Consider the following 15,151-nt stretch of genomic DNA (forward strand, 5'->3'; position numbering starts at 1 on the left):
GAGAAGTTTATTTATATTTACCTTTGTGTATAACTTCACACTTGGCTCTTTTAATGTTTGAAAGTAGTAGAAGAAACCTCACTGACAGGCTGTGCATTCATCTGTTTACTTGTTGTCAGTGAAAATTCAACCATAACAAGACCTCTTCCTCTGTCCACCTGTCCTGACTTGTCTCAGATCCTCTCACGGCAGACGACTCTCTCCTGGGCTGCTCTCTGATCTCTGCTCCATCTGCCCCCCTGGCAGCAAGCAGTGCAACTTCCTCTGTGTCTTCTGCTCCCACTTCTGCTGCCTCTGCTTTGGATGATTTCAGCCTGTTGTCTGGAGACTCCACACAGCCTAAAGCAGGTAAGGAACTCTGCCAGGGCTGAACTGAAAGCAGCATTACCTATGACCTGATCTTTGACAGAAACTTTCCTGTATTGTGGGTAGCGGTGTTTTCCTTAGAGACATAGCACCAACGATGTTCTTTACAATCTCAGTCATGCAGCAGACTGAGCTCTGCTGTCGAACACTAGCTGGGGAGCAGAAACCGACATCTGTTGTCAGCTACAGTTTTGAAGACTGAAGACAATATCAGCACCTAACCAGTGAAAGTGAGATGTGCAGTTGTAGTTCAGTGCTGCAGCCTCTTCAGTTAATTATCCTGCAAGCTTTGCAATTACCACAAAGGTGCATGTTTGGTCTTATTTTTGTTGGCTAATTAAGAATGACACTTTAGCAGAAAAGCTAATGTGGATGTTGCAGCAGGCTGTTGTCTGGCTCCATGTAGCCTTCTGCTGTGCCTCTGTGTGGAAAAAGGGGAGGCATTGAAACCAAATGATCAAAGAAATCCTCACCAAGTGGAGTTGGTTTTCTGATTCACCATTCAGAAAAAAGACATTTTCACCACTGAGTGGCATCAGAAGCACGGCTTAACAAAACCATTTTCATTCAAAATGTTCTCGACTGGCCTCATGTGGTTTTTGTTTTGTTTAGTTTTTTTCCTGTTTGTGTGTCTTGTGTTTCACTTAATCTTTAAAAGTTAAAAATGAAGGCAAAGTAATTAATCTGTGGAAGTGTTCTCTATGTCACAAAGTGACAGCTGTACAGCTGTGGTTTAGTTTTTCGCTTCTCGGCTGGTGAACAAAAGCCTTTGACTGTCGTTGACAGTGCCAGCTTCAAATCACAGCCTGACTGTGCACCAGCTGCATGAAAACAATAACTACAGGCCTCTCCTCATAGCATCTTATCAAACAGGCTTTGTGCAGCAGATACGTTTTTGGAGTAATGGCTGGGTTTTTTTGTCTTTTTTTAGAACATTTTTATTGTAATGAGGAACAATAATGGCTCGTATTATCACTAATGTCTTAAATTATATGTGGAAGAAGCAGCTACACTATAAAGCCCTTATAAAATTGTTTTCCTTAGAGCTACCTCTAGTTTCACTTCAAAGGTTTTCTTTTTTGGGATTATTTGGCTTTTATTTTGTGCAGACTCGTCTCTCCTGATCTCAGACTTTGAGTCCCAGCAACCCAGCGCAGAGGCTGGTACAGAGGATGAGTTTGACCCTATTCCCGTCACAGGCCGAAAGAATTCCCAAGGTATGTCTTTACACTCTCCTCTAGGAAGCACTGGATGGGAAAGATGGTTCCAGAAAAAAATGAATCGCAGTGATATTTACTGAGACGCAGACCAGCTAGCTGTATTATTCTACATGCTCAGTCAAAGTAATGTTTGAAAACCTGTAGAAGGAAATGGGTAAATTCAGCCCTCTCTTTCTCTTTTCTCTTTCTTGACCTCTCTCCCCCTTGCTTTGATTGCTTTATGTGACTCCCGCTCCTGCGCCCCTCCTCACCTCTGTTTGCTTGTATCCGTCTCGACCCCCTTGCCTCCCTCCCCTCCTTTTTTGTCTCTCGGCCAGTTTCAGGAGGCCACTCGCGCAGTAACAGTGGCGGCTCTGAATCCAGCCTTCCCAGCTTGGCCCGCTCCCTGCTGCTGGTGGACCAGCTCATCGACTTGTAGGCACTCTCCCCCCCATAGAAGCTGTAACACTGGATTATAGACTGGCATAGCATAACAGCGATCAACACTGTTGTCATAGCTAGCTTCCTGCACCCCTTGGCTGTCATCAGCATTGTAGTTGCTGCAGTAGAAATCACCTTTCAGTGCTTTTTTCCATTCCTGTCCTTTCCACCATATCGATCCAATCATCTGGCCTATCTTGACTTCTCATCTCTCACCTTCACCGTCATGTTTTATCTCCTTGCATCATGTATTGTGCATTCTGGAAGAGTGGCCAATACGCAAACGTATCATCATCATACTTTCTAAAGATGAACCATTACACCATTTCTGTCAATCAGGATATAATACAGCTGTCCAGTTTGTCTGAAAAACACTGCATTATTCCTTATAGCAAACTATAGAAGATCATTGTTGTAATGTATAATAAGCATAGTTCTAAGTGGTTGTAGTTATAATCGTGCGCAAGTGAATTTGTCGTCGTTTGCCTTTTTAAATTCTCCTCCCCAGATTTATTTGCACATTTTAAAGAAAAAAAACATGCAGAAAAAAAATTGAGTGACCATTTATTCAAATGAGGTTTATTCCTGTAAAAGCCAAACTTCTTTGAAACTTAGTCATGTAGCCTGATTTGCACAGTTGCAGAAACGTTACCTCTGTCAGAGCTGTAGGAAGGAATAGCTTAAAAATTTAAAGCTGCTATAGATTAGGCTGAGAAACATTAAACGGTGTTACAATCTGGAAACCAGACAGCCATAACCTCAGTGAAGTGCCATAAAATAATAACAATAATAATAATAAAAGAAGCAAACTGCTGGATTTCTGAAAGCAAAATGACAACGTCACCACAAAACTGAACTACTAGCAAAATACAGTATGTCCAACCACGCAGTGAGAGCCAGCACGCTTTCTTTTATGCTCTTATTTTGAGCTTCTTCGTATTTCTTTTTTTTTTAAACTTTCGTCCTCAAGGCAGGCAATAGATAGGGTTGGAATTAAAAATGATGAAACGGGGTCATTTATCTGTGTTAATAGCAGCGTGCCATATCGATAGTAATGCATGACAATAATTTGAAAAATCAGCAGTAATAGGATATAAAGTAGCAGTTATATATAGGCAGAGCATACATGACTATTCATATCATTTCTTGGCACTAACGCATCATTTCACAAATTATTTTCACATTAGCATATTCATTCCACATTGTGCAATTCCTTCTGCATTCCTTATGTTTGTTTACTCCTAATTTGTGTAAATAGATATCTGCAACTCCCTGCAGGCTCCTATCCAGACCGTATATTATATGAAGTCATTGTCATAAAGCTTTACTTGTGGAAAACATATTGCTTTACTTGTGAAATCTCTCTCTCCCTGTTAATACATGTTAATATTATAGCGTGTTAGAGAATGAATGTAAGAAATAAATATTAGTCTATAATACAAAATATATCTATGATTCTTAACACCATAATCATTCAATAATATTGAAGAATATATATAAATATCTCATTCCTCTTTGTGGAATTATGTGTTAAGGAAGTTTTTTTCTTTCTTTCTTGGTTCTATCTACTCAATAATTGTCAGTACATTGAAAATGTATAGATGATAACCCTAGTCTGTTCAGTCTGAAAGGCCAGACTGAATCCTATGTCTTATTCTATCTTCGTGAAATGAAAGTGAGCCTGTGTTCTGTTTGTTTACATGAACTGATGAAGGATTATATTTTTATTCAGAACAGTCTTCTTCAGAGCGGGAGTTGATGCGCTTCATTTGAAATTGTGCTTTTAAAGTCGTTTCTTTTTCTTTTCTTTTTTTCTTTTTGTTTTTGTTGCTTAGCCGGTTTTAGTGGTCACAGGATTCATATCAAAAAGCATGGCAGTGTTGTTGAATGTTATGTTCATGTGTGTTGGTATACAGTGTTATGACGTGTGTGTGTGTGCGTGGAGTCCAAATTGTTGGCGGTGTTTTTTCCAGTAGCCTGTTTGTGTTGATGTTTGCTGCAAATATGACGACGGTCACGTCTCCTCTGAAAGCACAGGCCCCGACCCTCCTCCCATTCTAAATTCTCTCAGGTAGTCAGAGCTACATTGCTCTCTCCGAGAGCTGGAAATGTACAGTATTGGCTTACTGCTCCCTGTCTCGTTGTCCTCTCGAGGTCTGCTCTCCGTATTGCAGTTATTGAATTACAGATGTGAAACGTGTGAGGGGCTCTGTGAAGTGTGGAGAGGTCTACTCTGCCAGTCTGCCAGTCTTTCAGTGAACATACTGCACTCCTGCTGTAGCTGTGGTTCAATTATCAGACAGCATCACTGTCATGAGTTAGAAAGGATCAGCTCTGTAGTCAGCAATATTGATGTGTCCGTAGGATCCGATGAAGATACTTGCTTCCGTGTACCTTTTACTCGTTAAAAAGTTATTTTGTAAAGGACACTCTAAATGTCCTGATATGTTTGTGCAAGATCTAATAAGAAGACCAGAAGTTTCATGCTAGCAGGTTTAATTACGTACACTATATCGGCTCCTGTGTTATTTCAGTTTATCTGTCTCTGCCCCCAAAATTGGAAGTGTTTTGAGTACATCAAATTTTTGGTCCTCATAAATCTGCAGGAGAAAAGAGGTGGAGGAAGCTGTTTTAAAAGCAGGCGTAATGACTGCAGGTCAGCTTGTGTTTTTGAGCATCCTCTTTACGATCCTTCCACTGAACAGCTCAGTCTTTTGCAGTCACTGTTTGAACCTATGCAACTCCCGAGCTTTCTCCCTGTAGCTGCCAGTGTGCCGTTGAAATCAGTGGGAAGACACAAAAAAAAGCCAATCGAGACGATTCCTTGATGTGAAACAAAGCCCCTCTTTTATTTTGTTCTTCTTTTTTTGGTCATTTGTTTGTTTTCTCCTCTCTTGTTTTTGCCAAAAGTGGCCACTGCCCATTACCTGATATTACTGAGTGTTTTGAGACGCCTCCTGTCATTAGGGCCCAATCCCGCGTCAGAGCTGTGATATTGTGTGCTCCTTCTATTTTTGTGAGATAACTAAAGAATTATAAAGGGATGGCAAATAAAGTACAAATGTGAATGTCAGCTTGTCGAGTATTGATTCTATGCTAATTGTGTAAGTGGTTTATAAAGACTACATTGTTTATTTATCCTGATATTTCTATTTTTGCTCAACTTTTTTTTGTTTGCTATAATGATATCTACCTGAAGTAAAGGCTTCGAATAGGATTTTGTATGTAAATAATCTATTAAATGTGATGTTATTATGTAGGAGGATAGGTTTAAAGCATTAATAAGAATCTCCCTGGGAAACACCTTACCTCTACTCAGGTAAGACGAAACAGCAGCTTCATGCTCGATTTAATTCTAATTTAATTTAATTTGTCTATTTTTTAGAATTTTTTTTTCTTACGCCACGTTTTCTGTGTTGGTATTGAGGCAGTTTAATAGCTCCATTATTTGTTTTTTCAGTTAATATTTTTATATGCATGCTTTTAAAAGGAAACTTTTTTTTTTTTTTAGTCTAACATCATCATGGAGGTTTTCAATTACATAATTATTAATGTAATCATCCATCTTTAATCAATAATGAATTTTAAAGGAGCAATTAAACAGCAACAGTTACTCCTTCATACACTGTATTACATAATTCCAGTTATTCGTGATACAGGTCTGACAGATCACGCTGGCATAGCTGAACATTTTTGTGCCCCAGCACATTTTCTTCTTTACTCTCCTAACAAGTTTTTGACTTTTAACATGCATCAGATAACTCAGTGTACATTCATTTAATAAAAAAAACTTTGAATTAGAATTCATTTTATGAATGCCTGGCCACTGTGATTTGCACCAAAGCAGGTGAAAAGATATCCTTGAAGTTTAACTAAAGTTTGTGTTAAACTAATGATCAACCGTTTCCTTGATTTTTTTTTTTTTTTCTCAGTGTATGTTGCACCATTTTGACAATACTATGATTTTTGTCACAAGGAGCAGTTTACTTGATTCTTTTTAAATTAAGCATCAATTTCTTTTCAATATAAAAATAATAAGAAAAGAAATGTCACTGTGTTGAAAAGCTCTCGTGCATCATTCTCCCTAGGTGACCTTTCTCGTGTCTCTTCCTCATACAGACCTGCAGAGGGAGCCGAACAGCAATGAGCTGCGAGCCGCCTGGACAGCAGCTTCTGTGCAGCTCGCAGAGGAAAAACAAAAGCTGAGAGTCCAGCAGAGGACTGCATCATGTGTCTATGATAAACACATGTTGCTGACAGATGAATGGTACAGTCAACACCATACCAGACAAACTCCTCGCACCAGTCTTCATTTCACACTATTAGACCAAGAATCCCAATTCCAGCCTCCAGACAGCCAGTTTACCTCTGATGTCTTCCAGCTGGCCCCTTTTAAGACTCCAGCAAAAGAAACTAAGGTGGCGTCTCATAAACCTGTTGAGGTGTCTGATGTTTTCCTCCAGGCCCCGTTTGGAAAGAGGCAGGAAACCACCAAAGAAGTTCCTATCAACACTTGTGTATTTAAGTCTGGTGCACAGCAAATCCAAGCCAGCAAACCGCGTCATTCAGCTAGAACGCCATTTTCTCACGTTTTTCAGAGTAGACGAGCGGCTCCAGAGACGCCTTTGCTTCAGCAGCCGGTGGCCGTGCACCGGGTCGTCTCCAGGATCGGTCAGCAAGCCGCCGTAGGCTCAGTAGCTGTGGGGCCGTTACATTCCTGGACCATAGGGGGTAGAGCTCTCGATGACCCGTTTACCGCTGCACCATTTCAACCAAGATGTTCTCAGGAGAAACCCTGATTATATAATCATCTTTAAAAAAAACAAAAAAACAATTAGGAGCTTTTTTTTTTTTTTGCAAGTAATGAAGAAGCCAACATATAGTTCAGTGGCAGTATTACTTAAATCTCTGGTGTAATTTTACTTTTGAGATTATTGTTGGCTATTTAAAATAATTGAAGTAATCCTTAAACCAGTTCATGTTAAAACTTGATGTTCTACCTCAGCCATGAGATCCGTCTTCAGTCTGAGAACCGCAGTGCATCACATCAGCACTTTACAAATAGTTTGAGCTTTGGCTAAAATGGTCATCGTTCATGGATCTGTCACTGACAAAAGTTAATTTAAGTTTTTTAAGGAAATCCCTCCATGTGTCACATTTTGAAAGGAAAGAAAATCATGAGCATTCTAACATTATAGAAAACACAAATAACTTCGATCTAATACAGTACGTGCTGTAATTGTGAGTAGTTGTGTTTATAATGTTGTTGCGGTTTCCTCCTTAGTTCACATTTAGAATACAGATTGTGCCTTTGTTTTCCAAAATGACTCAAACAAACTGACTTAGTGTTCCCACTGACACCAAATCTTTTGCTATAAACCAAAGAAATTCTACAAAACTAAATATTTCTTCATATTTGCTACTTTCAAAGAACCGAGTTAAAGCATTGTAGATTTACTAAACCTGCAGCTGTACGTTATTCAGAATAAAGTTCCCAAAGAATGAATTGATTACTCACAAGCTCCTTATAATGATCTTTAAAGAAGTTATATATCATATCTGTTAGTTTAAATCATTGGCGTTTTATGTGTTTGTAGAAACTCTTAGAAAAACCAAGTTCATTTCCAATAAACTGCTACTTCAGTGAGGTTTTTTTTTTATGGTTTACAAGAATTTGTTTCCAGTTTTGCTTCACACTTTGGCAAAGATGTGGACTTTTTTATAAACCATACTGCCTTTGCTGGAAAAGTATTTTGTTCATGCGTAGTATTTTTTTGAATCTATACTATCTGATTATTAATACTGGACTTTAGGAAATATCACCAGTGAAAATAAATGAATTATGAACACAATGGAGATCTTTTTATTCACTGCTTTGACAAACAATGGTCACATTTCTGTTCTGAATGTGTTGTAAGAGACATAAGCTGAAACTATTAAGTTTTTTGTCTGACTCTGTTTGGATCGTCCAGATTTTGAAGAGTAACCTCTAAAGATTTATATAGCTGAAGGGAAATAGATAAGCACGAGAGATTTATTATAAATTAGCTCAAGGCTGTGCGTAAGCTGCACCGTGGCTCATAAATCTGCATGACTTGAGGTGATTAAGCTGCCTGAAGACACTCACTGCCATTGTTTGTGCAGCCAAGGTAAACAGTAGCACTAGCAAACCTCAGCAAAAGCATAGTACTCCATTTATTTTGACTGTTTTTAAAGGTATGGGGGAGAAAGAGCTGCACAAACACTGCTGCTCCTTCTCGCATTGATGGCGTAGGTTAATAAAAGAAGACAAACACTCTCCCCTGTATAGCTGCAAACTGAATGAATCTTTTTCTTGCTTTCATGTGAATTCTTTGCCAGCATTAGGATACATAAACACCTTCTTCCACATCTCCAGGTCATAATGGTTGTATTTTGCTTTCACTTCGGCAGTTTGCTGCCTTTAATCCCACTGCTGCCTCTGCTTCTGGAAGTTTTCTTTGACACGCCTCCATGAGCTCACCGCTCACAGGACTGCAAGTCCGCCTGCGCGTGTCTGCGAAAGCATTTCCTACTGGTGAAAAAAACTGAACAAAAACACATGGAAAAGTTACATTAGGATTTATTTTAGGAGATCTGAGTTTAATGAAAATCAGCTGACCGGCTGCTCTGGATTGTTACAAAATGCGTTTTCCCCTGTCTTTTGTTATAGAGAGCCACATCTCACCCGAAAAGCACATCGCTGAAAATGTGTTGTAATATGGTTTAACCTATCGCAACGATATACACTAACTTGCCATTTTATTAGGCACACTGAATAAACTGCTTGTTAGCACAAAAGTCAGCCAGCCAATCACGTGGCAGCAGCCCAACGCATTTAGGCACGTAGACATGATTAAGATGATCTGCTGATGTTCAAAGTGAGCAGAGCAGAGTGATGTAAGTGACTTTGAACGTGGCATGGTTGTTGGTTCCAGACAGGCTGGTCTGAGTATTTCAGAAAGTGCTGATCTGCTGGGATTTTCCCACACAACCATCTCTAGGGTTTACAGAGAACAGTCCAAAAAAGACTAAATATCTAACAGTTCCCCGCCACTATAACTCAAATAATCACTTTAGAATCAAGGTATGCAGAAGAGCACCTCTGAATATGACACACTGCGTGCCACTCCTATCAACTAAGAACAGGAAACTGAGGCTATACAGTTCACCCTAACCACAAAAATTCACCAAAATTGGACAGCAAAATGTTGCCACCCTGACGAGTCTTCATTTCTTCTGCAACATTCATATGGTAGGGTTAGAGGTTTATGTAAATAACATGAACGTGTGCATCAATGCATCCGTGCATCCTGCCTGTATCATCACTTCAAGCTGGTGGTGGTGATGTGATGGTGTTGGTAATATTTTCTTGGACCACGTTGGGCACCGTAGTAAAAATCAGGCATATTTAAAACACCACAGCCTTTTTGAGTAATGCTGCTGACTCCATCCCTTTATGATCACAGTATATCCATCTTCTGATGGCTTCTTCCAATAGGGTGGATGTGCAGTCAACAAGCCGTGTGATGCTATCGTGTCAGTATGGACCAAAATCATGAGGAGTGTTTCCAGCAGCTTGTGAATCTATGCCAGAAAGAATTAATGGGGGTCCAACCCAGTACTAGCAAGCTGTACCCTAATAAAGTGGTTGTGATTATATGTTCTGGTTTTGTAGTTTATTATAAATGCTTTCAGTAACTTATATATGCATGTATGTATATGTCCACATTTCAGCTGTAGGTGTTTTCCCACTGAAGCACAGCAGTAAAGTCCATCTGCCTCTTTTACTTCCCCATTCCCACTGACTTCCATACATGGAAAAATTGGGCATTTTCTTTTCTTTTCTTTCTTTCTTTCTTTTTTTTTTTTTTTACAAGGATTAAGAATCACTTCAGGCAGCTCACTTCCTCCGCTTCAAAGCTCATGGAGCCACTCAGAAAAGAAACCTTATTTTGATCTTTTCCACTTTTTCAGTCTTGCAGTCCTGAGCAAATGAGTATAGTTTTGTCCTCTGAAGTGACAGTAGATAAAAGATAATTGATATTTTTAATTCATTTTTGTTTTTTATTCGAGTGTCCCTAATAAAATTGCATGTAATATACAGGTAGTTTTGAAGGCACATATTTCAGGTGTGGATTTGGGGATCTCGCTGAGTCATAACAAGCGATTCATAAGATGACTTTCTTTTAATATATATATGCTATGATACTAGTAGCTGTCTTCTCTCCACTGTGACAAGCCAAAATCTGTTTAGGCTTAACAAGTGCACACATTTATCGGGTTACGTGGTGATACTGAACATTACACACATCTACTACACACTTGAGAGGAGTTTATTCATTCAAAATGAACGGAAACATTTGCAGAGGTGCCTGTAGTGTACAAATTTCTGATAAAAATCTCTGACACGGGGCAAAAGAAGGAAAGGAAAGTTATCTTTAAAATGATTTATTGCACATCATAGTGGTGTGAACAAATCAGACGTAACATAAATCTGAGTCTGCCGTTCTGCCAGCTGAATCAGTCGCACAGTGACTTTCCAGAGGTCACATTTGTGACAGAACTTAAACAGCGTCACACGCTGCCAAACTCAGTGTCTGAATACTCGAACATCTCCGGTCTGCGAAAGAATTTATTTCCACACTGATGAGGCGAGTGGACCAGTTTCTCTGCAGCAAACAATGTTTGTGTCAGCAATGTGTAAATCTTAACTGTGGTAAATATGCTTATTTGTTTTCTTGCCAAAAGCTAGGTGAGGATATCAAAGCCACTCTCGTGCCTGTACGATGAATGTGAAGCTAGGGTGCAGTTAGCTTAGCTTAGCATAAACACTTGTAGCAAAACAGCTTGCCCAGCTCTGCTTACTTTAAAAAAAATTAACCCAAAAAACCTCAAAAATACTCATAGTATTAAAAACAATCAACTTCCATTAAATACAATGTGTGTAAATGTATGTTTTTGTGATTCAAAGAACATTCATTCACAAAATATTGCTTCCTGGACCAACTCTCATGTATAAAACACATGATACCTTTGATGAAGCACTGGGTTTTCTGCTGTTCAAACTCGTGACAGTTTAAAGACAAAGGTTACAATTTTCATTGGTAATTTGAAATGTTTGACCAAATTATCTGAATTGAAGAGCAAAACTTCTTTAAAAAAAGAAATGAATGCTAACTCCATTAGCCAAAGCTGTGCTCATTTACACCAAAAAATTTAACTTTTTAAACTTAAAAAAACAAAGTCACAGTTCATATCATGGCAGGTGTGGGCCACGAGTGGGTGATCACCAGGTGAAAAGACACAGTGAAAAGCCCTTTTTTAGGTTCCCGTTCGGAGCTGGGATCCTCCAGTATTTCAGTTTTTAGTTATCAGTGGTTGTCATGATTGGGGCGTGGAGGGGGCCGCGATGGAGGTGGTGCTCTACACGGAGGTGGACCCTGAGGTGGAGGCGGCAGAGAGCCGGTAGGAGACGGAGGAGCAGAGAGAGAGCTGTTGCTGGTTGAGGGCAGGGCTCTGTTTGGAGGTGGCGTGTACATGGGCGAGCTGGAGGAGGATGGCGGAGGAGTGGATGGCAGAGGAGGAAGGGTTGAAGTTGGAGAGGGGGGCAAGTGGGAGAGCTCGTTGCCCTCCGACAGACGGCGCTGGTAGCTGTGGGGCAAAGTGTAGACAGGTGTGGCGGGGTGTTTGTAGATGGGGTAGCGAGGAGCAGGATAGGATTTACTCCGGGTGAAGTTTATGCACCTGCCCTGTAATTAGAGCACAGGAAGTGTTCACGGCTCAATACAGAAGTTTGCTTTTGTTAAGTACTTCAACTGTACAGTGAGAGACATGAAGAAAAAGGGCAATTAAGACAAGAAAAGTCCAACATCTCCTGTGGCACAGCAGTTAGCAGGTTTGGAGAGATACAGCTCTCAGATGGAAAGAGAAAATTCCACCATTACTTTGTGCTGTGGAAGAAAACAGCATTCCTGACAGGCCAGCCGTGCTGACGCTGGGAGTTTAAGAAGGCAGGCAACATCTACTCTTAATGATTTCTGCAGATGATGAAAGCAATGCTCCAGACAATGCTGCAGTTGTTTTCACTTTTGTCTACTCGCTGTGCCACTTGAGGGTTTCCTTGAAGTAAATACTCCTGGGATTTGAAGCGGCTTTGACTTAAAAATGTTTAGTTTATTGGATAAGTGAAGTTAATGTCATGCAGATAAGATTCAAGGTTATTTTCCATCCACTCCACTTTTCTTTTTTTCCTTGTTTGATCCTGAACTTCAAACATTCCTATTTTCCAAAGATAATAAATTCAGACTCTTAAATGTCTTCCTGCCACAAGCTGAAATAGCTGGTTCGCAATCCTTTTATTATTTCAACGTGTGCTCATCTTACAAGCGTGAAATATCCAGTTGTGTTACCTTGCAGAGGAGGTTAAAATGTTACCTTTTATTTTCTCATGCCTCACCTTGTCTCCGGGATATGGTCGCATTACAGACACTCTGTCGTAGCCTTTTCTCAGAAATACACACAGAGCATCCAGTTTGCCCTAAAGGAGGACGAATAAAAAAAACAAAACAGCATAAATAAATAAAAATACCAACAATCCCTTATCCACAGTTAATTGCCAGCCTGGCTCTGGAGCACTTTTGCTCCAGATGTATCTCAGGAGGCTTTAATATGACAAAGAGACAGATAAACAAAGAATGTATTTTGTTTGAAATAACACCCGCTCAACAAATTCCATATTCAGGGGTTAGCTCAGTGCATGTCTGGTTCCTATTACCATCCACCCAGCTGACTAATATGTGAGGAAACCAATTGTATTAACTGTTTCCTGGTCATACATAAAGTCTTTTTTTTCTGTGTTGGAAGACATATGTAAGGAAGGGTCCTACATGTCAAAGAAGAGCATCTGGAAACACTATTATCTATATATTACATATGTGATCCATGCCTTAGAATACTTTTTATGGCAGTAATACATTTCTGTGTCATGGCCATGAGATTTAAAACTCTAGGAAAAGCCAGCAAGTAGAGCTGAGATGAAATGTTTTTTCAAAACAGGAAAGCTACAGTAATACTTTGGATTTATTTAACCCTTATTTAACCAGAAAGTGTAACTCTTGATATTAAGAATCTCTGTCGGGAGAGTGTATTAGACCAAAATAGCACGTTTTATTTATGGCAAGCAAGTCTACTGTAGAACACAGTGCACAGAAGGGCCATGAACAAACTGCCAAACAGATGGACATGAAAAGTGAAATACTGGAGCACCTTGATGGGCGAGTACCACTTGTGGGGTTGGGAAGATTTGTGTGAGTTGTAGTAATGCCGCAGTGGAGCAGGATCGTACTCCTGCGCGGGCATCACAACGCGAGCGTTTTTAGCCTTTTCCAGTTTGGCTCCTTCTTCAGTCGATCCTTTATCTCCCCATCGAACCTGAAAAGAAAGAAAAGCTTTGTGTTTCAGACAGCCACGTTAGTATGGAGCCTCCAGTGGTCTCCAACGGTGGTAAAAAAGCTCCACAACTCAGACAGAGAATGGATGAAGGGGTGATAGAAGATAAATAAGGATTTTGTCATCAGTCATGCAAAGCTTCTCTAGTAGAGTCCAAGAGGAAAAATATGAAGCCAGAAAAACGTGAAAAGTTGGACCAAAGTTGTGATTCTGGAGAACTGACAAGATCTGAGCCAATAAAATCACATCCAGTGGGTTCTAGTTTTACCACTGCCTCTGCACGTGTGTCAGGGTGCCTGAATGTGACTGCTGTAAATGAGGTTTGTGTTTGACACAATGTGCCGCATTTCCTTTTACTCAAAGAAACAAAAAAATCTCTTTCCTTGTACGTTAACATGTTTTGAAGCATTCCTGTGTGGGTTTTAATTAAAGCCAGTCCACTGAAGTCCACAAGATCTCAAAACACACACACACAAAAGTAGCTCCTTTGGCTCTGACTTGAATTGTTTCAATTTGCGACACAAGTTTTACATTTAGGTTTTATTTCTAAACCTTCAAGAGGATATAGAGCATTAAGTCTCAAACCATATTCACTAACAAATCTTAAGATTCAACAAGAGCCCGACTGGGTTTTTCTCTAACACAAATATCTCGATTCTCAGAGTCACCAATAAAGCTAAAAAAGGAACCCGGCACAGTAAGAGTGAAAGCATTTCTGTCAAAGCAGCCTTGAAAGTTCATTACTCAAATTCACTCCCTTTCAGCTGCACCAGACAAGCCACCAAGGCTTTAACTTGGCAGAAAAGGCACATAAATGAAGCTGTGCATACTTTCCGTAGCTGGTTTTGGAAGTGTTCACAGCAAAGACTCTTCAGACTTCACAACCAGTCTGTTAAAAAAAAAAACCCAAAACTTCACACTGACTGGGTGACAACTGTCTCCTTGACCTTATCCTCCCAAACCACGCACACATCTGGTCCTCTCTGGTCTGAAGATTCTGTTGTCTTCCTCCTCCTCCTCTCGCATTTCAGCGTACACTGGGAACAGCTTGCTTGCTCTTATCTCAACACCATGAACCAAACTGCTCCACTCTTTGGAGCACTTATGCCGACTTCGCAGTTTATTGTGCACAGGGCCTCATCTAAACTCTTTCTGTTTCTCAGAGCTAATCACGACAACAAAGTGACTCAGTGCCGTCCAGCACAGAGTCGCATACTCATCTCTTTCAAAGGCTGACTTGCTTCCTGTTTTCTTGTGTATGCTTGCTGTACTACTGTTTGATCTCATTCCCGTCTTTGAGCATTTACTTTTAGCTGAATGCCGGAGTGAAGCTTGCCACGTGTATATCAGTGAGGCTGAAACCAGTCAGCAGTAGAGTAGGGCGATATGACCAAAAATATTTATCACGATATACATTTGAAAATTTGCGATAACGATATAACTGACGATATAATTGAAAGTAGACAAAATACTTTACAACTCCTCAACGTGCAAAAAACAAACAAACATCAATGTATTTTCACTTAAACAAGCAGCTGTTTTTTGTGTATTAAAGTTATATAAAAATTTTACAGTGCAAATGCAAATTCCTTGCTGACAGTTAAACCAAAAGGCATTTCCAGTGGAAATTGGCCGACATATCCTCAGCATAACCATGTATAATATCCACAAAACTT

General features: G+C 39.9%; 2 protein-coding genes across 3 annotated transcripts in view; one reads left to right on the forward strand and one right to left on the reverse strand.

The window, feature by feature from the left end:
* The window catches only part of LOC102202121 (AP2-associated protein kinase 1-like), a 20,622-nt gene extending 13,110 nt beyond the window's left edge, over positions 1-7,512 (forward strand). The window contains exons 16-18 of the mRNA XM_013911396.1: positions 178-348; positions 1,476-1,583; positions 6,126-7,512. Of these exons, the coding sequence (XP_013766850.1) occupies positions 178-348; positions 1,476-1,583; positions 6,126-6,805 (959 nt within the window). The 3' untranslated portion in view covers positions 6,806-7,512. The remainder of the gene's footprint in view (positions 1-177; positions 349-1,475; positions 1,584-6,125) is intronic.
* A 3,430-nt stretch (positions 7,513-10,942) lies between these two features.
* antxr1b (ANTXR cell adhesion molecule 1b) overlaps positions 10,943-15,151 on the reverse strand; it is a 17,299-nt gene continuing 13,090 nt past the window's right edge. For both annotated transcript variants that reach the window (XM_005735267.2, XM_005735266.1), the window contains exons 16-18: positions 13,293-13,457; positions 12,484-12,564; positions 10,943-11,776 (exon numbers count right to left, since the gene is read on the reverse strand). In XM_005735267.2, the coding sequence (XP_005735324.1) occupies positions 11,399-11,776; positions 12,484-12,564; positions 13,293-13,457 (624 nt within the window). In that variant the 3' untranslated portion in view covers positions 10,943-11,398. The remainder of the gene's footprint in view (positions 11,777-12,483; positions 12,565-13,292; positions 13,458-15,151) is intronic.

Source organism: Pundamilia nyererei, unplaced genomic scaffold, assembly GCF_000239375.1.
Source record: "Pundamilia nyererei isolate P.nyererei 1_Seehausen unplaced genomic scaffold, PunNye1.0 scaffold00063, whole genome shotgun sequence".
NCBI lineage: Eukaryota > Metazoa > Chordata > Actinopteri > Cichliformes > Cichlidae > Pundamilia > Pundamilia nyererei.